The sequence below is a fragment of the Aedes albopictus genome, chromosome 1 (assembly GCF_035046485.1).
Source record: "Aedes albopictus strain Foshan chromosome 1, AalbF5, whole genome shotgun sequence".
In the NCBI taxonomy this organism is placed as follows: Eukaryota; Metazoa; Arthropoda; class Insecta; order Diptera; family Culicidae; genus Aedes; species Aedes albopictus.
This window is the reverse complement of record NC_085136.1, coordinates 12,564,491-12,591,468: the sequence shown is the minus strand read 5'-3', so window position 1 is coordinate 12,591,468 and position 26,978 is coordinate 12,564,491. Positions and strand designations below refer to the sequence as shown.

General features: G+C 40.7%; 1 protein-coding gene across 1 annotated transcript in view; it reads right to left on the bottom strand.

The window, feature by feature from the left end:
• The window catches only part of LOC109431113 (rho-associated protein kinase 1), a 38,531-nt gene extending 19,093 nt beyond the window's left edge, over window positions 1–19,438 (bottom strand). The window contains exons 1-6 of the mRNA XM_029862434.2: window positions 18,777–19,438; window positions 18,563–18,708; window positions 4,823–6,778; window positions 4,619–4,767; window positions 4,332–4,553; window positions 3,572–4,273 (exon numbers count right to left, since the gene is read on the bottom strand). Coding sequence (XP_029718294.2) covers window positions 3,572–4,273; window positions 4,332–4,553; window positions 4,619–4,767; window positions 4,823–6,778; window positions 18,563–18,708; window positions 18,777–18,811 — 3,210 coding nt within the window. The 5' untranslated portion in view covers window positions 18,812–19,438. The remainder of the gene's footprint in view (window positions 1–3,571; window positions 4,274–4,331; window positions 4,554–4,618; window positions 4,768–4,822; window positions 6,779–18,562; window positions 18,709–18,776) is intronic.
• Between the last annotated feature and the right edge of the window lie 7,540 nt (window positions 19,439–26,978).

The following is a 26,978-nucleotide window of genomic DNA, read 5'->3' as shown; positions in this document are numbered from 1 at the left end:
TTTGGAACATTCAGGGTCGTCCAAACTGTCCTATAATGAAGTCCTTTAAATCTACAAGAATAATTGTATGTATTTTTGCTATAAAAATAGCATTGCATAAGCTGCTGGGGTCCGTAAAGCTCATGAAAGATCAAATGAGGGGCCCAGAATCAAAGGGGTGTAAGTGACCATTTTGTCGATTTTGAGTTGAGCATATCATAAAATTCTTCAGATTTCAAGCTTTCAGGAACTTTTTTAAGATTGTTTCTACGATGATTGGAAAAATTACAATAAATCAGAGAAAGTTGATTTTGAAGCGCCGTACATTTTGTATGGGATGAAAAATTGGTCAAAAACTTTAAACCTCATTTACTCGAAAGTAGGTTTTTGTCACTTACACCCCTTTGCTTCTAACCCCCTCAAGTATCATTTAGAGTCACTATGGGTATATTCCAGGTCAGCCAAACTATCTTGGAGTTCAGAACTTCAGATCTACACTCGTTACAGCAGCCATATCTGCTATACTGAGTAACGTTGCATATTTAACAGTGGTTATTGGACCAACTGAAGTCTACTTGGTATTATTATGAACCTTTGGAACATTCAGGATCGTCCAAACTGTCCAATAATGAAGTCCTTCAAATCTACAAGAATAATTGAATGTGTTTTCACCATGAATAATTGCATTACATAATCTGCTGGGAGCTCTTGAAGCTCTTGAAAGCTCCAAATGTCATTTAAAGTCACTATATTCCAGGTCATCCAAACTATCTTGGAACTTCAGATCTACACTCGTGACAGCAGCCATATCTGATATACCAAATAACGTGGCATAATCAAACGCGGTTACTGGACCAACCTGGAGTCTGCAAGACTACTATATATTATTATGAACCTTTGGGACCTTAAGTGGACGACCCTGAAGTTTAGCTCTTGACAGTAACACTAGTTATTTTCACAATGAACTGTAACATTACACATTCAACTGTAATTGGTAATCCCCCTTACATTTCATGAGTCGTTCCAAGATAGTTTTGAGATATTCCAGATTAACCAAACTACTTCGGAGACCCACAGCTTCAGGTCTATACTTGTGGTAATAGCTTTTGCCAGTACGTTAAGTAGTGTTACATCCACTGTATTTTCCAAGGCAGTTCGAGGAACAATAAGCGTAGTTATGTATACTTTTGAGATAATATGGGCCATCCTTACTGTTATACAGCTTAGTTGATAAAAACAACCACTGTAACATGAGGTGATTTCGTTTTAGATAGTAACGTTACACAACGAAATAGGATCGATGACTTTCTTTACTCTCAAGGATCACTTCATGATAAATTTGTGATATTTCGGATTACTAAACTTCCCTACAACTTAGAACTTCCAGCTAAGGTGGAGATATGACGAAGGCACATCTCGAGCACAAATCTGAAGGCAAATGTGGCATACGGCCGAGCCACGAGCCAAGTGTTGTCGTGAAGAATTGTTGATTCAGTTTTATATTTATCGTTTTTAATAAATAGATACAATCATTACGGTTAATACTGCAAAAAAGATATTGTTACGGCTGTAGACTCCATGTTGCATGTTGTCCATATTGCAGGACAGTGTGTACGATTCTGAATATCCCAAAGCTATGTCATAGTCTCTGTTTGTATTCTGTTGACTCCAGTAAATATAAAAGATTATAAAGATTACTCTATGTAGCCAACACAGAAATTCCAATTACTGTAGATGCTGGATTTTAAACATCATAAATAGTTTGGATGACTCCAGCCGATCTGACGATGTCCATTGAACATTCAGAAGATTTACTGGACATGATAGATTACATATCGTAGCTTTGTATAATGAAAGAAGTTACCGTTCCGCTTGTAGATTTCAGGATCTGACATCAAGTAGGGTTTGGATGACCTAGGATATCCCGGCTGATCTGACACTGTCTTTAGAATTTTTAAAAGACTTACTGGACATGACAGAATACAAATCGTAGCTTTGTATAATGAAAGAAGTTACCGTTACACCTGTAGACTTCAGAATATGAACTCAAGAACAGTTTGGATGACCTAGGATATCTCGACTGATCTGATACTGTTTTTTTCAACTTTTAGAAAATTTACTGGATATGATAGATTGCAAATCGTAGCTTTGTATAATGAAAGAAGCTACCATTACACCTGTAGACTTTAGGATCTGAACTCAAGAATAGTTCGGATGACTTAGGATATCCCGACTGATCTGATACTGTGTATTGAACATTCAGAAGACTTACTGGACATGATAGAACGCAAATCGGTGCTTTGTACAATGAAAGAAGTTACTGTTACGCCTGTAGACTTCAGGATGTGAACTCAAGAACAGTTTGGATGACCTAGGATATCCCGACTGCTCTGATACGGTGTATTGAACTTTCATAAGACTTAATGGTCATGATAGATCACTAATTGTAACTTGGTATAATGAAAGACGTTACCGTTACACCCGCCGACCTTAGGATCTAAACTCAAGAACAGTTTGGATGACCTAGGATATTCCGACTGATCTGATAATTTCTTTTGAACTTTCAGGCGACTTACTGGATGTGATGGAATGCAAATCATAGCTTTATATAATGAAAGAAGTTATCGTTACACCCGTAGACTTCAGGATCTGAACTCAAGAACAGTTTGGATGACCTAGGATATCCAGACTAATCTGATACTGTCTTTTGAACTTTCAGAAATCTTACTGAATATGATAGAATGCAAATCGGTGCTTTGTATAATGAAAGAAGTTACCGTTACACCTGTAGACCTTAGGATGTAAACTCAAGAACAGTTTGGATGACCTAGGTTATCCCAACTGATCTGAAACTGTATATTGAACTTTCAGAAGACTTACTGGATATGATAGATTACAAATCGTAGCTTTGTATAATGAAAGAAGTTACCGTTACACGGATTTAGGATCAAAACGAAAAAACAGTTTGGATGACCTATGATGTTTCTATGCTGTTGAGCACCAAAAGCTTAGAAATACATGGAAAAAACTCTATGATAACGCTTGGAAAAAATCCGGCATGAAAGGATTAAGGAAATTTAATGGGCGTTCCGCAGATGTTCAAAGGGGTTTTAAGGGCGTTCCAGTGGGTTTTCAAGGAGTTTTGGGGGCACTCCAGGGGATTTAGAAGCATTTCAGGAGTTTCAGGGGGTTCATTAGTGTACCAGGGAATTTCTGGAATGTTCCAGGGGGTTTCAAGGAGTTTCAGAAGTGTTCCAGGATATTCCAGGGTTTTCAAGGGTTTCAGAGAGGTTCCAAGAGTTTCAGAAGAGTCATAAACGTACCTACGGATTTTACAGTGCTTTCCGAGGTGCTTTCAGACGAATTCGAGGGGGTTCCGGGGGGTTTTAGGGTGCTAGGCTTAGTTCTAGGGGTCTCAGGGAATTTCAGGGACGTTCTTTCCCTGGAACTCCCGGAAAATTCTCCTGAAACTCCCATGAAACAATTACCGAGAATCGATCAACATTAGGATGCACGCAAAATTAGGGTTCCCGACTTCCGGTATAAATGTTTTGATTTCTTTTAGAAAGTGGAATTTTAGGCGATTACTTACATCAATTTCCCTTGATAATTGACTGATCGTCTCGTTGTGCTTCAGACACAGCTCGTCGTACTTGGCCCGTTCCACCGACAGCTCCTGCTGCAGCCGTTTGTTTTCCTTCTCCTTCTTGCGCAGATCGGCCGTCGAGTTGACCTTGCTCTTCTGCTTGCCGGTGAGGTTGTTGTCCTTCCGGTTCATGATCTCCGCCAGCTTGTTCACGGCCTGCTGCTTAAGGATAGTCTCAGTCTTGAGTTTGACGCGCAGTTTCTCCATCTCGCTCTGTTCGCTCTTCAGCACGCTGAGCTCGTCCTGCATTTTCCTGTGCTGCTGCGTAAGATCGTCCAGCTCGAATGCTTTGTTGTTTAGCTTTTTGTTCATTTCGGTTTCTAGATCCTTAAGTGACGTCAGTGCCGCTTCTTTGGTTGCAAGCTCGTTACGATGCTTCGTTATAAGATCCTTCAGTTCCAGCTCCTTCATCGTCTTGTCCTTCTCCAGATCGGCAACGGTTTCTTCGGCTATGGAACGAGCAAGTGCCTCCGAATCTGCCCGAGCTATGGCCAATTGGAGCTGATGCAATACCGATGTTCGTTCCTCCTCCAAGTCCTGGATCTGCCTGGTCTTCTCTTCCATTTCTTCACGTACTTCGTTGCTTTGAGTTTTGTAAAGACGAGAGAAGTACTGCTCCGCTTCCAGTTGATCTTGAAGTTCTTTCATCTGAAATTTGAAACATGTGAATCAATAAAAAATCTTTCTTAAGTTACCAATAACCTACCTGTAGAATGTCCACATTATGAGCATTTTTGATTTTGACGATGTCTTCTTCGTACTTGCGCTTAGTCTCCCGAAACTGCTGAACCTCCTTCACCAGCTGTGTCTCCTTCGCCTTGAGGTGCGCCACCTCCGAGCTCTGTAGACTGAGTTCCGACAGCAAACTGCTCTTTTTACTTTGCTCCTGCTCCAGTTGACTGTGGAGCGCTAGAACCTTCTCTGATTCCTGCATTACAAACACGTAACAAATTATTACCAATTGAATTAAACAACACTTACTACTACACTTACCTGCCGGTATTCTCCTTCGAGTTTTTGCAATCGCTGCTGAATCTGCCGGTAGTCTACAGAGAGCATCGAAATCTGCCGTTCCTTCTCCTGGGAGTTTTGCTCCGCTTTCTGACGAGCCACCTTCTCCTCGTTCAGTTTTGTTTGAAGTGCTGCAAGAATCCTTCAATAAGTACCGTTCCCCAGCCAATAACGCTTGTAACTTACCCTTAACCTCCTGCATGTTAGCCTCTTCGTTGTTCAATTGTCGAGACTTTTCCGTCTCCTGGTGTGCCTTCACTTCCTGATGGTACCGGCTTTGCACCGCTTTCAGTTCGCACTCGATCGAAGCGATCTCCTTCTCCAGCTCGGAAATCTTGTCCGACAGGCTCCGGTTGTCTTCCATGGCCTGCTGTTCCCGCGTTACCGATCGATCCAGATCGCCCACCAGCGAGTGGATCTTTCCTTCGAGTTCCTTCTGCAATTCGGTCATTTGAATGCGGGCGTTGCGCTCCTGGGCTAGGCGCGTCTGCAGATCGGCCACTTCTTGCTGGAGGGCATCCCGGGCAGCTTGGAGGCCCGTCAGTAGCGACTGCAGATCGTTCGCCTTCTGTTCAACGTCCGACTTGGACAACCGCAACTCTGCCAGTTGCTTCTTCATCTTCTGGCTGTTCTCCGTTTCGTTTTTATACTTTTCCTGGATATCCAACAACTGTTTCTCCAACATGTTGATCTTGTCGTTGTACTGTTGGTTGTTGTTCATCTCTCGAGTTCGTTTGCTCTTCTCCTCTTCCAGGCGCTGCTTTGTCTCCAGCAGAAGGTTTTCCATCTTTCTTCGAGTTTCCTGTTCGCTATCAGCCTTCCGTTGCATTTCCCGGTAGTTGTGCTTAAGCATTGTGAGTTCCTTCTCGTAAGTATTGGCCAGATTTTGAATATCGGTTTCCCTCTGGGTGATGAGCTCTATCTGCTGACGGAGTGTCCGCTCTTGCTTCTCCAGCATTTCTATCGTGTTCCGTTCCCTTTGAAGCATATTTTCCATTCGCATCAGTTCGGCATTGTTCGACGATCGATGCCGATGGTGATTACGATGTGATGAATTCAGAGCCGTGGTTTTGTTGTCCACATTGTCCTGGGAAGTCCCACTAAGTAACTGATAATCGCCGGTGTAGGTAAATCCTACGAACGGAAGATGGTCACCGGAAAACGTCGTCGGAGTGGGAAAGTTCGCTTCCACGCTGTTTTTCTTTTCTATTTCGTCAAAATTTCGAGTATCGTCATCACCGCTCAGTTCCGGTACTACCGGAGGAACCGATTCCCGGAGGTTTTCGAACGTCCAAACATCGTTCTGGAAGAACGGATGACACTTGATTTCGTCCACGCTGTGACGTCCTAACCGCTGGGTGCGATCGGTCAGAAAACCTTTGATAAGCGATTTGGCATTTTCACTTATAGGAGCATCTTCCGGAAAGTGTAACGAGTTTTTATGGTCCATAATCTTTCCGTAGGTTCCCACCAAACTGTCCGAATAAAACGGCGTATCCCCAATTAAAATTTCGTACAAGAATATCCCCACCGACCACCAATCGCACTCACGCCCGTAGCCCTGAGCACCTTGGAATTGCAGCACTTCCGGACTGATGTAATCCGGTGTTCCGACGGCGTTCGACGACCGAACCAACCCGTCCGGTCCCATCCGCATGCACGTGCCAAAGTCCGCCAACTTCAGATGTCCATTCTTATCCAGCAACATATTGTCCGGCTTGACATCCCGATGAATAAAACCCATATTGTGGATCGTGTCCAGCGCCAACACCACTTCCATCGTGTAGAAGATGGCCCACTTCTCCGGAATTTCGTAGATGTTCATCAAACTGACAATGTCCCCGCCCGGCATGTAGTCCATCACCATGTACAGGTACTTGCTGTCCTGGAAGGCAAAGTGCAGCTGGACGATCCACTCCGAGTTGGCGTGGGCCATGATGAAGCGTTCCTCCCAGAAGAAGGCCGTATCCGAGCGGGTTATCATCTCGTACTTGGACAGGCGCTTCATGGCATAGACCTGCTTCGAAGATTTGTGCCGCACTAGCTGAACCTCGCCGAACGAACCGCGGCCGATCAGCTTGATTGGGATGAAGTCGTCCGGTTTCATGCGCAAATCGTTGATTTCCCGGGCCAGGTCTTTGTCTGAGGATAGATAAGTTATATTAGTAAAGCAGACTGTATTTTTAAGAGGATGCTGAAAATGATAAAATGATAACTATTCACAACAACCTTTAGACTCCACGCTTGGACATTTGTTTGCACAAACTAATACAAGTAAAAATCCGAAAAAATGATAAAAATCAAAGCCCTACAAGGTGTACTAGACACACTGCACGGTTTTTCAGGCCGAAATCTTTGCTCTTATGTGCGAATTGCAATCAGCACTTCAGCAGCACGTAATGGGCAAAGTAATATACTTCTATTGAGATAGCCAGGCTGCTATTAAAGCACTTGCTTCGGCCAACTCCAGGTCGAAAATAGTTATCGTTTGTCGAATTGTAATTGAGGAGTTGCATTCAGCAAATGCTGTTTACTGGAAATGAATTATAATAAGCTATAGCTAACGAGTTTGCTCGAACTGGAGCACCACATGACTTCATTGGACCTGGGTATCAGAAGGCCGCCTCCAGACTCCAGAGGCACGTTATCCTCCATTTGGGACATTTGTGCCATCGCCATACATATAAGCCTATTTCATCATTTACCTGAGGAAGAATGGGACAAGGGATGGGAATTTGGAAAGGGAAAGGTGATGAAATAGGAATGGTTGCCCTAGAAGAGGGAATGAACGCATAAGCGCAACGAGAGTTCATAGCCCATACCACAACGGGTTTAATCGGTACCCTGAAAAGGACACTGAAAAACGCATAAGCGTAAAGAGAGCCTATAGTTCATTGGAGGTAGCTTATGACATCATGCGACTTTCAATATGACATTGAAAGGAACGTCATCAAAGCATCCTCAATATTCAAGAAAACACCCAAGCAAAAACTACGTTTGGGCGACTGCTATTTTGAAAACGTATACAACTTTGTGTAAAAGAGTCACAGTGGACATTCCGAATTGGGAGGCATGTGAGTTCACATGAATAGGCATGTTAGCCAGACGAACATCGCAGATGTGATTCTTCATACAAGGCACGTACCCTTTTAGGATAAAACTATAGAGTAATTTCACGCCATGAAAATACCCAATAGAAAACTACAAGAGTTCAAAACATGTTTGAAATACTCAAATCGCTCTGGAGAAAAATAGGACAAACCCCATTTGCTCCTGGAGATTTGAAGCAAGCAGAGCTTTTTAATGCCCACAAAATCGATTCTATAGCTACAGTCCTCGCGACAGAAGCTAGATATTCGTAGCTATAAAAAAGACTGGTTTATCCGAAGATATTTTGAACTTGAACAGATCAGAGTTCCATTCAGGAATACCTCTTGCGGTCCGCACAGACCGCAGAGGATAAGCTTCTTTCAAAGCAATAGTTATGGTATACCACAATGGAGGGCGTTGCAGTAACAAAACCACAACTAAACTTTCTTGGAGTAGCAATAGAAGCGAGTTATCCATACAATGTGGTCGCAACCATTAGTACAGGTTCCCTAGTTTGTTGAACAGGGACGCCTGAATACGCAAAATTTGCGAACAGAGTATCTGTGTGCACAAATCTCAATACGAGATTAAGAATAGTTGGCTGTGAGCACATGAAAATTCCTTGAGCTTGAGACTAGTAATGTTGGTGCACATCACATTAGCATTGAGCTGCCTATGATCGCATATCAGTCCCATCTTTGCTGGGTTTCCTATTCATATGGGACAGTTATGCGATCATAGGCAGTGCGAGTTTCAATGACCCAAACTCCAGGTACAGGACCGACTTGATACACTCTAGAATCGCTCGAATCCTTCACTAAGATTACATTTACAGATAATGTTTAACTGGGATTGAGTAGACGTTTACCGAGGGCGGAGGGGGTTTGGGTCATAAGCATGCTGGGGCAGATGGGATGCACCCGTTTACGACGGAAAATGGTGAGAGCAACAATCCTGGAACGGACTTCTTACCAAGCGATGTGAATATGTCTAACGTCCATAATCGTTTGGGAGACTGCGTAAGAGTGCTGTTGATATTCGTTAGGTCAGTTCATGTGCTTCCAATTGGTGATTTTTTTGGGCGTGTTTTGTTTGACCAACGGAGAGCTATGCAGGGTCATTTGAGTTGGAGGGAAATTGTTCCCCGACGTTCATCAATCCGAAGATTTTTAATCGGCGGAAACGGAAGTTTCTACTTAGGTTCCTGCTATTCTCACCTTACAAAAAGCATAATCGGTTTGGGATGCTGGAGCGATTAGAAACGAGAATAGTTTTTAAGCGTCCTCTAATGAAGTAATCACCACTCCCAGCGGTGTCGAAAAATAGGGTTTAAGGAGTTTTCAAAAGTTGGGGTCCAGGCAAGTTGAACGTGTAGTGCGCCAGAGTTGTGTACCTTTCATAACTTCTGAAGAAGGTGAGATAAGATGTGGGCTATATTTTTGATTAGTGATAATGTCATCTCAATCGATGCAACCAAAACCAATATTTATTTGATCACCAATACGCCCCAAGTTTATCCAATTATCTGCAGCGGTGATGGGTACGAGTGAGTGATTGCGGTTTTGAAATTTCGTGAGGATAGCAACTGATTGGCGCCACCGAACGATCTGCGAAAGAGTGGGTACAAAGCGAGGTACAGAACCGCTTCAATTTCCCCCAAGAAACGTCAAAATCTGAATCGCTCGCTTATACTCACCGCCGCTATTACCGCTCGCGGCTATGAATTGAATCCCCGGATAATTATCGGTCTCGTTATATCTGCCTTAATTCTGGGGTAGGGTCAGGTTCATAAGATCTAATCAAGATCACTAAAATAATTCTGGTTCAATTCGTTTTAACTGACGAACATCTCAATGAGACGAGTCTCACGAGGCGTCTCATTGAGGTACGTACACAAGATTTTTGATGAGCATGCTATGATCTCAAAGCTCACAAATTGTCGTGAGACGCATTTCAAACCAGCGCATGGCACACTGTCTCATTCATGTATACATGAGCTTTCAGTCACTCCGTTTACGAAAGGAATACTCAAAAGTGCACAGAAGGTCAAATGGAGACTCCTCATCTGACACATGCCGATCAGTCAACTCACGAAAAATTCTGCTTATGCAGAGTTGTGTTAGGCGCAATTCTATGTTAAGTTATCTATGAATTGTACTACCCAAGTATTTCATCAAACTGAAGCAACTATAATTATTATTTGAGATACTTCAGATGATATAATCATCGTAACAATACTACCAAATAACAGTGAAAAGATGCTGAAAACAAGAGCTTGCTTGAAGGCATCCATAAGGGAAGGTTGGAACATACTGTTAACGTTATTCTAAAATATAGCATGCTCGAGGCACGACACTTCATTTATAATTAAAGAAGCAATTTCACAAGGTGTAACCAGAGTTGCTCTCTGTCACTATCAATGGTAGGCAAACTGCCGATTTTGATAGGCTGACTGCGATCCAAGTCAGCGTGTGCTCTGTTGAGTCACCGCGTCACTTTTCTTTTCCCATCACAACTGGACTGATTGCGATGACGGGTATATATCACTGATAGACTATCTTTAAAATTCGTTTAAAAATCAAAATAGACACTTAAGTGATAAAATTTAAATATGTGGTACAAAAAAAGTTTCGTATGATGGTCACAAAACATTTTGAGTTTTGGCTAAAATCGCAAAAAATATCAGTTCAGTTGCTCTGAGTGTAACATATACAGAAATTACTCTACGAAGATGAACTTTTTGAAGTAGAGCCACTTGGGCTATACACGCTTTTTACGCTGAAAATTGATCTGAGGTTTCCTAGCCGTAGCCACTACCCAAACTAGACAGGATTATACTCTTCACAATCACAGCACAAAAAGGAAACATCAACGACAAACCAAATCGATGTCAATTGAAAAAAAAAAACGCCAATGGCGAAAAAGCATTAACAAAACCATATAGGTAGTAATGTAAGCTTATTTACAACATTTGAAAAATCCTCTTTTTTTCTTTTTTTCTAGGGTTTCTAGCGGCACGCTGAGGGACGTAGAAACCTCTCCCATCACTGTGCGCGCAATCGTCTCTCTTCTATATGCAGGAGCACGAAGCGTTTGCGCGGAACAGTTCACTAGGCCTTTGGATAGGATAGAGAACGTAATCTTTCAGAAGCAGTTCACCAGCCGTGCACGGAGCATGTCGTCCAGTAAGACACTGTTGCGTACTGACTCAGAAGGTTACGGTCTGGGACGGGACGTGACCAAGGGGTTTCCAACCAAATTGATTACTTGTCACTACCGAAAAAAATACTCTGATTACTCACTGATTACCATGATTACTATGATTATTTGATTACTCATGATTACATGTGATTGCCATATGATTACCCGTGATTACTCGTGATTACTTGTGATTACTCTGATTACCATGATTACTTGTGATTACCTTGATTACTTTTGAATACCATGGATTATCATTGATTACATCTGATTACCATTGATTACCTCGGATTACTAATGATTACTTCTGATTACCATGATTACTTCTGATTACCATGATTACTTGTGATTACCTTGATTACTTTTGATTACCATGGATTATCATTGATTACATCTGATTACCATTAATTACCTCAGATTACTAATGATTGCTTCTGATTACCATGATTACTTTTGATTACCTTGATTACTTTTGATTACCATGGATTATCATTGATTACATCTGATTACCATTGATTACCTCGGATTACTAATAATTACTTCTGATTACCATGATTACTTCTGATTACCATGATTATTTGTGATTACCATGATTACTCAGAGAAATCGAAAGTAATCATTGATTACTTGTCACTAAAAAACTTGTTGGAAACCTCTTGGACGTGACAGCTCATTGGTACAAGCCCTCTTATTCTTTTTGTTACTGTGCATACGGGGGTTGCTCTAGTGTTGCCAACACTTTTCATATGCAAATCAATCAAAACTTGTTGACTAGTTTTATTTAGCATTCTACTTCAAAGAATGAGTTTGAAAACAATCTGGGCCCTGTAGCATAATCGGGCTAATAATATTAGCTACAAGCTACAAGCTACAAGTTACAAGTACTAATATTACAAGTGCTAATAATTTGTGTTGCATAAAGGCTCGATTTTCCACTAATATTATTAGCACTTGTAATATTAGTGACCATGAAAATACAAGTTGTTTTGGTTCATTTACCTGTCAAAATTCATCCGACAGTTCACTATTAATTTGAAATGGCAGTTGTTGTTTGTTTATTTCTTGCATTTTTCGAAAAACATCCGGAAGAAAAATGAAAAAAAGTTAACAGAAAGTTCGTTAAAAATAATTTCATATATTCGGAAGTTTTGCAATCTCTATACGATATATGAAGAAAAGCATGTGCTATTTGGATCATTTTCGGCCGCTCTAACGATTTTTTTATTGAGTATGGTATTTCAATTTAAATTTTACTATTATTGATTATTATAAGTTATTTTTTATTATGGCATTTTCATAAACAAACTAAAGCGTCAAAAACAATAAACATATAAATGACAAATATACATACACAAAACATGTAACATGGAGCATTAGTGAATATGCTGAACAAAGTACCGAGTAGTAAAATGTCCCAAAGATTCAATTAAAAAACAATGGATAAAGATTTAGCAACAGGTACTTCTTGTTTAAATCCGAAGCGACCTACAATGCGATAATTGAGCTTTTACCTACTTTTATATGTATCCACTCGATTCGGATTAGTGCATATTGTAGCTCTTAATTAGCTCAATTATGCACAATAAAAACAATTGATTCAAATGTATTTCGCATATGCAACTTCACGTGTGCTTCAAGTCGCGCCTTCGTTTTGATGCAGTGACCATAACATTGTCCGTGATAATACATAAATCAAAGATGGGTATTGTAGATACTTTGGAGAACTTGAGACTAAGCAGAAAAGATATTTTGTATACAAAATGACGTGCACATCAACGCAATTATCTCTCAATGCGTTTCAAAATGGTAAAACAATATATTTCAAACCAAATATGACTTCTGCAATAATTTAAATTAACTTGTAAAATTTTTTACAAGGCCTTTGAGACTTGTAATCAAAAGTACAAGTCATAGCTAATATTTTATACTTGTAGTTTGTTTATGCAACAGACACTGGTAAATTCTACTAATAATATTAGTCCAACCGACTTGTAATACTAGACTTGTAACTTGTACTTGTAGGATTTTTATGCAACAGGAAATCACAAACTACAAGCTACAAGACAAATATTATTAGTAAAATTTTCATTATGCTACAGGCCCCTGATCTTCCTCGTTTGGATCTCACACACAGACTTCCATCCCTTGCCGATAAACCTTCGGATTCTTCGAAAATTAGTTAAAATGAAGCCCAGAATGATACACATCACTGCGCCCATAATGTATCGTTTTGCACTTCATTTCACCATGTCAAGTTCCGGATAAAAACAGAACAGAAAGTGAGAAAAACGATTAATGTTGTTAGTTATTAATTATCAGTCATACGAGGTTTAAAAAACCCGTGACTACTAGCAACACGGCTAAATCAACAACAGAGTGCCCTCTTGTAAACGAACGTAACGCGGCGCAACGCTGCTTTTGTCAAATCGACCAATCAGAAGTGGTCTTTTTTGACAGGCAAATGGTTTCGTATTTGCACTAGCACCTGACGGGTCCCGTCCCAGGTTACGGTAGAAGGTGTGAAAGTTTTGGTTTTGTTGTATGGTCCATTCTGTATTTGTTCTTTTGTCATGTCAAGGTTTAAAACATGATATTGATCAGATAATTGTTGCACCCTGCAATTCAGTAATCTTTGATGTGTCTATGATCTGTTAGATGGTCGATGTGTTCGTTACGTCCATTTTTGTTGATCCTCATTTTAGTACTGTTTTTATTTTTGAAAATTGTCTTACGTCTACATCGCTAGCACTATCACCATCGGTGCAAACAGCTGCAAATTATAGAAAAAATTTCATACAATCAATCCATAAACGTAGAAATCTCTAATTTGTTATAAATAGGTTACGTTAGTCAAAGTCGAAGTAGTCAGTTTTTGTCGATTTCGTCAAATACATATGCGTCTTAAGTCTTGATCACCCGTTAGCTTCGAATCTATAAGCAAGCATTATCAAATGCTGCACTTTCACACTATTCGTTTCCTAGTTATTTTAAATTGATATTGCAAGAAAACATTATTAAGCATTAGATATTCGAAACATATTAGGGTTTACTCACAAAACTATCATATATAAAAATAATGGAAGTGAAAATTAAATCACAAGTGAATCAAATGTCGTGAATAATAAATGAGCAAATTGAATACACGATATACTACTAATTGTTGCATATTTAAATTGATTGTTGAAATTAACCGAATAGTGGAAAGCCCAGATAACAATTCAAAGTCTGCTGACTCCAAAAAGATTCTTAGATTCGTCACAAAACCCAAATGTTTCCATTATGATTCACAACAACTCCCAACCCCTCCCAGACTCAACCGACTGGAACTGTTTTCTGGGTATAGAAACTACTAAGCCCTAGCAGGTTCCTCATGTTTATCAAGCATTTCTGATAAATCAGCTATACTCCATCTGTACACAGTAAAACCGCTCAGCACTAAAATGTGTAAGCCCTACTCATAAGTGCATAATTTCCAGACCACACAAAAATGTGTAGCAGTTACACATTCTCAAAAAACAGCTCGTACACTCGTCTAGATGCGAAATGTCGATTTTTTTTTGTTTTCCAAGGTCACTAGTAAACCTAGCTAGATTGCTGTACAAAAATATTTGCGAATTTAACGATTTTGCGGACACAGGAGCTGATTTTGTGAATGTGCAAGGGTTACACATTTTTGGTGTAGTCTGGAAATTATGCACTTTTGTGCTGAGCGGCGTTAGCGTGTAGCAGCCGGTTCGCAATGAACCGTTGGAGGCGCATTAAAGTGTTAAAAGTGATATTTTCATTACAAGAATTACAATTAACTTCCTTCGCTTTAATACCGTCAAACCCTGTGATCTTGGCTAGGGTTATTTACAACATTTGAATAATCCCGCCCTTATTTAGCCTCAAATTTGAGACTTAAGGGTACGGCCAGAGTGGACGCATCACGCGACGCGATACGGATTCCCCATACGATTTGACAGCTTCTTAAATTATGAAATTCAAATAACTCAACGTACATATGTACAGATGGGTAAATTATTGGTTAAATGGGGAAAAAATCCACAGCTCAGGTGAGATTTGAACTCACGACCCTTGAGTTCAAATCTCACCTGAGCTGTGGATTTTTTCCCAATTTAACCAATAATTTACCCATCTGTACATATGTACGTTGAGTTATTTGAATTTCATAATTTGACCACACGGATTGGTATTACCGAAAATTTGCACTTCAAGTGAGTAGCTTCTTAAATATTATTGATTGTTATTCCTTTGCGTGCAAATTTCCGCGTCGCGCCGCGTGACGCGTCCACTCTGGCCGGCACCTAAGAAGGGCAATAATTGATTATCTCGGAGAAACACAAGGTCCACTGCTCCGGTTAGCGCAGTAAGGGCGTAATACTGTGGAGGATGCCCTAATTCTCCACAGGCTCCGTTTGTGGTTAGGTTTTTTTAGACCTCCCCTAACCATTCATTCCTTGGCACGGTAAGCATAAAGCCGCATAACACCATGTAATAGGGGTCACCTGTTTAATGGATTCTTACCACTGGATCAGGCGATCCATAGTGTTTGTCTTAGTCAATTGAGACAACCACTACCGACACTATACAGCTATCTAGATGCTGATCGGGAAAAGAAGTTAACGTTGATGGTCAACTTCCAAACGAGTCCGAACAGCCTGCCAGTTGAGTTGAATTCAGCAAATGCTGTTCACCTGGCTATTCTTCCATCTCTGGAAATTAATTAGCTAACGAATTAGCTCGAACTGGAGCATCACATGACTTCATTGGACCTGATTCAGCTATTCCGATATTTTAGTGTTGGGTAAAGCTTCAGATTCGCACCTGGGCTGCCACTCAACACAGACAATACTGGAATAGTTTGGAGTCATGTCGTCAAACCAAATTGTATTGTACTGAGCCATCTCCAAAGGTGGTGAAGTATCTTACAAATCTGTCAAAGCAGAATTGCTGCATTCTGGTCAAAGCATTGACTAGCCAATGCCGACTCAGCTATGGCATGGCAGTTCTAAACTATTTAACTGTCCATTTTTAGCAAAATTGTGTTTTCGAGTACTCGGTAAACACTTTGAAACTGACTTCAAAAACCTGAATCTTCAGGACGTTCTGTTGCTCTTGACCCGCTGTGAAAGAGCTATAGGCTCTCTTTACGCTTCATGCGTTACAATGCCCTTTACAGGACGCCATTGTGGTACGCTTATACGTTTAAGACGATACTATTCCCTTACCTTCCTTTCACTATCCCATCCTTTATTTCTTTCCTTCTCTCTCGGGTGAATGCATACTGAAGCAAATACGACTACGGTAATAAGGGTTGTTTTTGTGGTATTGTTAGGTGCTTGGAAAAAATGTTTTCAGACATTGAATAGTGCAAAATTTCCAAGAAATTCGCAAAAATAATGTTCATAAGCATGAACATGTGTCGTATATTTCCTGTGATTTCTCAGAATCCAAGGAGTTGTATTTCCCAGGTCATAAAGAGAACCTTAATGAAGGGATTTTAAGATCCAGGCCATTTAGGTAGATAAATGTAGGGAACGATGATTCCAGGCCATTTATCTGAATGCCCGATCGATTATAGAGCCTCTAAGTGAAGGGAACATAAGTTCTAGGCCACTTAGAGAGTCAAGTGAAGGGAACTATGATTCCAGACCATTTGACTGGTCCAGTAATGGGCGAAGTAAAGCGAAGGAAACTTAGGGTTCCAGTCCGCAGAATGTGACAAAATTTGATAGTAAGAGATAAATCAGTCGAATTGGGAATCTAATAACATGTTAATTGTTTAAAAAATGAGTTTGCTTATAACAAAAATGGAAAATATGTGTTATTAACAAAAAAGTAAACGATTGTGTTATAATTATTTTTACTACCCTAAACATATGTAATCAAAACGGCCTTACGGAAAGTAAGAAAACCAGTAAACTGAGCTTTGGAAAGCATATAAATGTACCCTGTGCAATGCTTATATAATAGTTTTCTCAATAAATATTGAAGATTTTATATTTAAGGCTGTGGCTGTCGAAAGATTCACGACGCCAGTGGATGGAATGCCGTATGATTCGCCAGTAGGAAGGTGGTACTTGGTTCATCGGTCTGTTGCGATCAGTCCGAATGTGGACGGGCCGGTCCATAGGATGACTGATTGGTTTGGAGATTGATTTGGACACGGGTACGCATGGTCAATGTACCGGTTGAAGTGACAACTTGCATATTCCAGGGGGTACACCCGCCTTCCGAGGACAAAGGGAGTGGCGAGGACCACTCGGGAAACTGGCTAAGCGCCAGCATGCTATCGTGATGGACTCTCCAGAGCGAGTCATCGATGTTCGTTGCTGCTAGGCTACGGCAGCTAACCTTGAGGGTGCGATATGCACTAGCCCCTCTCTGAAGCAATACCTTCTTGGTGGTTCCGGAGAGACGTAGGGTTTGGCGACCATAGGAATGTGTTTTAGTGGGTCGAGGAGAGAGTAGTCCTGGCTTCTACCGGCATTGTAGAAGACGGCCTCATCCCCACACTACCCTAACCTTCCTGTTAGGGTGTCTGATGAGCAGATTTATCCCCCTATGGTTTAGAAGGAAAAAAAAGGGGGTACACTAAAAACACTGAATCCTGAGTGGCTCTGCCGCCTCGAATTTATGAAACAGATTTGAGGGTTTCTTTGATATCCCATTGTATTTAAGAAAAATTTGGTCAGGCAAGTCAGATATTTGCTTGACACTTTAGAAACAATAACGATGGTGACCTTTGGTGAATATCGGTTTACTATGACACATGTTTATCGAAGTTAATTAGATTTATTATAATTTTTAACAATGGGTAAAATGGGGAAAACATTCGAATAAAACGTTGGACTTCGAGTTTCTTAAGAATATTGCAATTTCTTAAAAAAAAATAAACGAGAGTAGGTATATTGAAACAATTATGAGTTTATGATGCCTGTTGAAAATGAAAGATTTTTACTTTGATCCTACTGTTATCAGTGCAAGAGCAATAAAAAAAACAACAACAAATGAAAAGGAGGAGAGATGTAGTAGGCTAATATACGTATTACAGCAGGCCATGCCAAGTTGCAGTAAAGAAATGGGCATTCTATTCTGAGCTGTCATCGCCTACGGACGTGCCTAGAGGGAATACTACAGGTTCCAAGTAGGTATTTCCAAACGATGGGGAAAGAGGTCCATTTTAACACTCTCCTACCAGCAACAGAATCAATCAAATTGAACCAAGAAATTCACCAAAGGTTGTCTTAAATGTGCATAACGGCTTTAAAACATAATAAAGTGTAAGTCACGCATCTAATCATCGCTTGACAACTGATCAGATCTTGAGATACGCAGACTATCGTTGATATTAATAGAGAACAGAAAAGCAAATGATGTTGTCATTTCCTCGAGATAGCAATCTTTTAAGTAAAAATTAGGATTTATCAAAATTTAATAAAAGCATATCATTCTGGCAAGGTAGAGATGAAATCATGAGCCGCGCTTGAAATCAAACGTCATCCAGCTCGAACCTCCTCAAGAAGAGATTGCGATTAGTCATTTTTGCAAACAAATGCCCGAGCGGTCAAAGTCAAGTGCCTACATATGCATACATAGTTATGTATATTGGGGAAGTGGAGAAACAACACTTACATCGTTTGATATAGGTCTCGATGTTTTTGATGATCTTTACATTGTCGTGATCGCAATCCGCCACCAGCGCCGTCACCGTATCCAGCAGGCAATCCAGATTGGCAATGTAACTCGGATCGCGGATCTTCTCCTCGAGCGCCATCAGCCTGGAATGCAAAGAACAAGCGATCAGCGATTGCCATACGATCAAGTTTGGGTTCCATGAATTGTTTACCTGCGGCGGCGATCCTCGTCCATCAGGGTTGTCATTCTGGAGCCGTGTCCGCCGCGCTTGCTCGTTCGAAGATAGCCTTCTCCCCCGCCTGCTTCTTCTTCCTTCTGTGTTTTTATCTAGCAATGTTTTGACTTGGCAAAAGCCCAGCCCAACCCCGAACTTGACGTGCCCGGATCTGCAAGCAGCGACTGCCAGCAGCCAGCCGGGGACCCACAGACATATGATCTGACGGGCAGAACCCGATTCCCCGGAACCCCGTCGTCAGGCCCCCCAAAAATGCACTCTATTCCACAACGACGACGACGACGACAACCTACGACACGTCTTCTTCTGCTGGCTTCTCTTCCTTCGAAACACGAATCTTCTTCCACCACTAGCTCTGCTGCTGTTGTTGCTGTTATTGCTGATGGTGGTGGCACTCCAACAACAAAAGAATTCACCATCGAACAAAAAAGAACTCCACTTTTCCGACCCGGATCGCGCGGTCACAGACGGAATTTTGGCACTCGCGGTTCCGACGGCACCTGTGCTACATAGCGAACCACCGCGACGGCGACGAAATGTCCGAAAAGAAGGCAAATTTTACGAATTTCTGCGGGACAGACAAGAAGACCAAATTCGTTCCTCTTGACACACACTACACACAAAAAGTGCCTTGCCACTAACGAGCGAAAAACATCATCATCATCCATCATTGAACGACGGCTCGCACGCAAGCGGGACGCGGTGTTGCATATGCAGCGAAAAAAACCGATGAATGATTTTCTCCGCAAATCGAATTTTCGCTTCTTCAACCAATCGCTGTGACAGGCGGGAATCAAAAGCACCGAATTACAAAGTTGTAGAAAGATTGTCCCTCAGTTGCGATGCAATTTTAAATTTAACTTGTGTAGAAAATTTGAATTCCGATTGCGCATAGTCTGGAATTGCTTTGGCGCTCGCAATACCATCTGTTGCAGTTGCAGCGGCGGCTGGGCGATTTTGACAGCCGTAAGTGACGTTTGATACGCGACGTTTGGCGCGCGGCTTGCAATCCCGAGGCGGTTGCGCTCCATTTCGGCGGCTGATTACGCAAAGGCACGATGGGTGCGTGGGGTAAAATTGGTCAAAAATTAAGATCATCTGCGCGGTTAATATTCTTAACTACGCTCAAGCCTTCGTAATCATTTTTCGGAAATAGAAAAGCAGTTTTTTCACTATAAATCAAAACAATGACCACGAAAATGTATTCACGGTATTCTATTGCTCATGTGGTGTGCAATGGAAATCATTTTCGTTGCAAATGTTAGATTTGAACAAAAAATTGCTTTCAAATGTTTGATGATGATGATGATTCATTTTGTGAAAATCGTTCCCCGGCTGTTGAGCCCGACTCGTCGCATAACACCTAGGGGCGAGACAGATACAGTGAGAGTAACTCTGTTATCGAAGTGTTGCTCAGAATTCCTCTAGATTGCTCTGGATCACTCTGGTTTTCCCGAAGTGTTGCCTGATACCATTGGAAAATCGAGCAGTCTTGCCAGATTTACCTCTTCGTAGCGACGTTTCTGAATGGAATCGAGCAAAAAGAGTTACTCAGAAGTGCTCCAGATTTCACAATGTCTTGCCCCTAGCATAACACCTTCCAGAGCGATGTTGAAGAGTAGGCATGAGACATAAGAGTCCGTCACCTTGTCGCAGTCCCCGGAGAGATTCGAATGAACCGGAAACCCTTACGCAGTATGCCACCTTGAAGTCGATGAACAGGTGATGCGTTGGGACCTGGTACTCACGGCATTTCGGGAGGATTTTCCGTACGGTGAAGATCTGGTCCGTTGTCGACCGGCCGTCGATGAAGCCGGCTTGATAACTTCCCACGAACTCATTCGTTTTAGGTGACAGACGACGGAAGATTATCTGGGATAGCACTTTGTAGGCAGCATTCAAAATTGTGATCGCCCTGAAGTTCTCACATTCCAAATGGTCGCCATTCTTGTGAATGGGGCAGATAACCTCTTCCTTCCACCACAGATAACAGATGTTTATGCTAGTACCGTAAACCGGGGTCAAATTGATCAGGGGGGTGAAATTGATCACTCGGGTACTACATTGTAATTCCATACTAGGAACTCTTAAGCGTCGTAATGATCTTAAACTTTTTACGTCATCTGATTCGTAGATGTCTAGAGATGAGTGTAGACTTTTAATTTTTCAGAAAATGTTAGTTTTGCCTTATTTTTCAAGGAATTTGCAATGTATTTCTCATTTAGCTGAAATTATTGCTACTAAACAATCAATTGCTGATAGGACTTCCCGTGAATTCTCTGTTTTAACATTTCTGTGGTGCCTTGGTAGGGTTGTAATGCAGCTTATCAGAAAACTAAATAGCTATAAAAAGTTCATTTTATGAAGAAATAGTCATTTTTTTGTGATAGAAATCACTTATTTTAAATGAAATTGCCTAACTTTAGGCGTTTGAGGGGGAAATTTCGAAATTTAATTTTGCAAAAAAAAAAAAAGTAAAGTAATAAATTCACTAGTTGTAAGATTTTAAACGCGTTATTCGGTTTTAGAAGAGCAAAATTAAGTGGTGAAGGAAATTTTCCTTTCCAAACGATGTTTAATTGTATACTGATCAATTTCGGCCCAAAGTGGCATTTCCAATATTTTAATATTTGAAGTTATTTAACTTAAAGTTTAAATTTGTTGAACAAAATTCTGTCACATGGTTCCATGGGATCCACTGGGTACTGGTTTTACAGAAATTCTTTTGGTAATATTTGAATTGGCACTGATGTTATCCGCAAAAGTTGTTTTAAAGTGATCAATTTGACCCCGGATTACGGTACAAATTTTTCGCAGAATCCTGTGTAAATGTTCAAAACGATATACGTTGGCTCACTACCGCCATCTACTCAACTTATTGCGACATTACATCGAACTTGAATGCAAGAATAGTTCAAAGTTCCAGTTTCATTCAAGACCGAATACAATCTTGAGTGTAAAATTGCGTAGTGCATGCAATCTTGAAAGCGATCACTGACTATCGATCACTGCGTCATCTCTAAATGATTGCCACATGAGTCTCAGCTGTTCGTTACATACAAAATGGCTGTTGAGCATTTTTACACACATTGCCAATATAAGCATAAACGTCTATTATCTGTGCTCCCACTCCTCCGGTAGCTGTTCGGTTTCCCAGATCCTGACTATCAGCCGATGCAGACAGGTGGCCAACTTTTCTGGGCCCATCTTGATGAGTTCAGCTGCGATACCATCCTTACCAGCTGCTTAGTTGGTTTTGAGCTGATGAATGGCATCCTTAACTTTCCTCAGCGTGAGTTGGTTCATTTCCGTCCTCCGCTGCACTGACGTCGTCGTTTCCTTCGTTGCCGTGGTCTCCCGTGCCAACGTTCCCCACGCCATCCAGATGCTGATCGAATTATTTTTAACTGTATTAACAAGATTTTTAATCCTAAGCTAGTTCATCTCCACACGGCACTTTTTCTCCCGAAAGGTCTGCTGTTTTCGCTTCTGTTTGTAACGTTCCACGTTCTGTCGGGTTCCTTGCTGCAGCATTACCACCCGCGCTGCGATCTTCTCCAAAACCGTTCTGCACTCTTCGGCGAACCATTCGTTCCGTCGATTCCGTTCCACGTACCCGATTGCCCAGGAAGGTTCAAGATTTTTTTCATAATGGATCATTGAAGCCAACATTTCCGCTACTCACCGCATTAAATCAAAAGAGCCACCGTATACGGACTGTAACACAGTGACAGCAGTCGAGTTACGTCAAACACACAAGACTACGGTGGCGCTATCTGTTCATTTCATAGCGGCCGTTTTAGTTATTTTAGTGATCCATTGAAATAGATACCTCTCGAATATTACATTCACCTTCTTGAAGGAAAGGAGTTTCTTCGATTACGCCGAAACAGAAAAATCTCAAACACTCGTGGAATGCTCTGGAACAGTTTTTGTATTATGCCTCTCAAGAAAAATCAGAATATGGCGATTAACTGCCTCTGGCTTCTGATATAAGCACGACAGTCACTAATCATAACAGCGTCACCAGATGTGAAAGTATTTTATTCCATTAAATGGGATTTGACAGCAAGAACACTCATTCCACTGAGCCACTCTTGCCGTTCATCACAAGTGCGACAATTATCGATCTCCCATCCTATTCTTTCTTTACTTTTTCTTCTCCTTATTCTACTTTCTCTAAATCATAGCTAAGCGTGACGGGAGGACATACAGACTGTGGGATCCTTTATTATGGTTCCGGAAGTTTACCGATACGGAATACGGATATTTTATGGCTTCTGCCGGTTCATGTGCCTTACCGTTCACTTCACTACTTCTCCACTCTAATGCCGCTCACTCTCGGACTGAGTGTCACAACAACACTCTTATACTCAAACAGGCAACATGTTCAACTATTTTCCCATTGCCAAGATGTATATACCCTCAGGGCCAGGTCCGCACTTGCAGGGCACCACACAGACAACTCCGGGATTTATTTCATACATCCTTATGCTGTTTTTGATCTCCTTAATATAAATCTAGAAAATTTTCATCCATTAACCCTTTAAAAATCACAACAGAACACAACCAAAAAAAACTCGCTCATCGTATACAGCGCGAGCGCGGTGCAGTTTCAGCTGCTTGGTGGGGCGCGTCCTGAAAGGTTAAGGACAAACGTCTTGAAATCCCGCTTCAACAGTGCATCAGAACTTCAAACGCACAAATCACACAACAGTACATTTTATTATTCTGTTCTTGCTCACTTGTTATAAGCATAAAATAGGAAGATCAGGTGCACTGGTTTTCTTTACGAAGAGATTTGTGCCCTCGAAAGTGTGAGTAGGTACCAAAGTCGGCCATTGTGGCGGCCATTTTGGGATTCTAACAAGTCTGTCCTTAAGGTGATTTTTGAAACTTCTGGAACAACAATTTCCAGAAGTTTCCTCTGAAGCCATTGTATCAATAAATATGCGAAACATTTTGCTCAGCATTGAGCTCATTCGAAGCGCCAGAAGATATACTATCATGTATCAACCTTTTGGTTGTAAACGACTATTGTAGGGGTCTTGTCCATTGAATGGAAGAAGAAATTAGCAGACCCGACATGGCTGAACACATTCCTAAAAAAATAAATTTTCTTCATCCAATAAAGAAAATCCTGAAGGCTTATGTATCAATGCATATGTGAAATATTTCACTTAGCATGGTGCATCTCTTTGGAACAGCGCCGGAAGGTATGCTATTATGTATCCAACCTTGTTTAATATATGACAGTTGTAGGATTCTAGCTCATGGAATAATGAAACTTCTAGATCTTTCTACAGGATTGATGCAGCAATGCAACGATGCACCAATGCAAAAATGCAGCGATGCATCAATGAAACGATACAACAATGTAATACAACAATGTAGCGATACTACAATGCAGCGATGCAACAATACAATACACCAATGCAAGAATGCAGCGATGCACATATACAACGATGCAACAATGCCATGTTGCACCAATTCAGCGATGCACCAATCCAACGATGCACCTATGCAACGTGCACCAATGCAATGATGCACCAATGCAACGATGGACCAATTCAGCGATGCATTAATGCAACGTGCACCAATGCAATGATGCACCAACGCGACGATGCACCAATTCAACGACGCATCAATGCAACGATGCACTAATGCAACGATGCACCAATTCAACGACGCACCAATGCAACGATGCACTAAAGCAACGATGCACCAATTCAACGATGCACCAATGCAACGATGCACCAATACAGCAATTCAATGACGCAACAATGCATCAATGCAATAATGCACCAATTCAAAACAGGTATGTACAATGCTACAGTGCAATGATTATTGAAGCTTTTATTTCGTGAAACATTTCAGAGCGTGATGGAAGGTCAGAAAATCTGGGCTTTTATGTATATGATGCTGGAAGATAGATATCAATTCCAGAGCAGTTTGGATGGCCTAGATCACCCAAACAATGTGCCATGAAGTTTCTATTGATGCGTCCAAAACAATGAACACTCTCGTATTCTATTTCTTTCTAAATGTTTCAAAACATGTCGCGGATCAAAAAGAGTGGCGTGCCGAATGTAGCCTGTTGGCCGTACTTTGGACTGTCCTGATTTAAACTGATAAGTCATAAATTTTCATGCCTTAAATATGTTGATAGTCTTTGCATGTTACGGTAGAACAAGATAACTGCTACGATATACACCCGGATATACGCATACGGGAATTGGATTCGCAATGATAAATATTTTTTGTAGAACACAATACGACAGTGCAATTAAAATCTTATCTCCAAACGTGGACTTTTTTTAAACTATTAATTCCAGTTAATCCCATCGATAAAAACCCGATTTAATCCACCTATGGTGAACAGAACCCTTCTTACACTTATTAAAACTATTGTTGTATTATTTGTGTTTAACATATTTATTTTGTGTGATGGACCAAAAGTTCTAGAAAATATTGTGGATTTGGCATCTAGTGAATTGGTTTCCAAAATAGCATCATGGACCATGGACTAAACTACCAGAAATGCCAGACACCTTCTAGAATCTTGTGTGAAATTTAAAAAAAAAAGCTTACATATTCTGGAATATTGTATCTTTTGTTAACTGCCAAAAGATCTTGAATCGATTAACAAATGGATAAGAAAATCAGCGAGATATACTTTGTCTAATATCTCTTAATCAGTCGATTAAATTAGCTCCGAAGTACTTGGTATTCATGGTTATGGTGCAAAAAGGACAAAAAAGATATATCTACTAAGTTAATCAGTTTTGGCATTAGCTAGTTATTTTCGCTGTCCGGTACTTGCATTTTTCCCACAATATATAAATTCAAAGCTTTCATTTAACATATTGTTAGTTTTCATAAAATTCCTGTGTATTTGTAATTTGTTATTTATAATTTTATTGAAAACAACAATACACTTTGTCAGCATTATTTATTGAAAAATAATTTCCCATAGACTGGTCAAAAACTACCCAAGCAGGGCCGGATTTAAGGGGGGCCATGGCCCCGGACCCCCACATTTCAGGGGCCCCCACAAAATGTTACTTCAAATGGGAACCGAAAAAAATAGTACTAGAAACATTTTTATTTAATTTATATCACAAGTACTTCTACTCTCAAGTTATGTGAGAAATATTGTGCTTCAAATTAGAAAGAAGCACCCGGATAAAAACTAACCATAGGGTATTTGGTGAAAACCATTCCTGTACCATACAGTGTACCAGCTACAATATAGTGTATTGTAATGGAATGGTTCGCTAAAAGCTTTGCACAATAAATTATACTGTTTTTCTTACGTTTGAACCATTCACTATTCCCAAACAATTTTTTTCCGTGCATTTTTATTTTTTTATTCAGTTTATGATTTTTTCCGTGCTTTGTTTTGTTGATGTCCGTGACATTTATGTTGCAAAGGAAATGAAAGAGAAAAAAGTGAATAAGTTGAAACATCTATTTAAAGTCAATAAAATGTTTAAATAAAGTGGTAAACCAGGTGTCCTAAGGACTGCATATCCAAGAGATATGGTGGGCTAGATGTAGAGTGCGATGAGAGGAATACGAATGTAGGTCAACCCGGAAAGACGCAGGCCAGATTACCGTAAATCAGTGGATGAGTTCAACACTATTCTTTCTCTTCTTCTCTCATGTGAAATTGCCTTGTACAACAACCGAATTAAATGCGATTTATCTTTGACATTTTTAACATAAGGACTGGACTGGACACTGAAACGACTTCTGAAATAAGTTCGTCTTCGCTTTTTAACCTAACGTATAGTTGAATCGAACTTGACAGTTTTCTCATGAGTTGTTATGTACACATTTCATAGTTCAGTCAAATTGGAGCCTCAATATTGCAATAATGGTTAAGCACGCTGTAATGATACTTATGTACCTCGTCACCCACTTCATGCAACTACATTAGTGGTCTAATAACACTTAGCGCGCTAGGCATAGTTCCATCATGCCGCTCAAAGTGTTGCCACAAATAATGCTTAGTTTGCAAAACCCGGTTATCTGGCTGGTGGGACATGGGAGCTTAAGCTTCAACTGTTAATGCAATCAGAGGCTACTCAGACTTAGACGAGTTTAGGTTAGTTTGGCTAGAACTGCCATTATCGAAGGAACATGACGAGATAATATAACATTATATGGTTTATC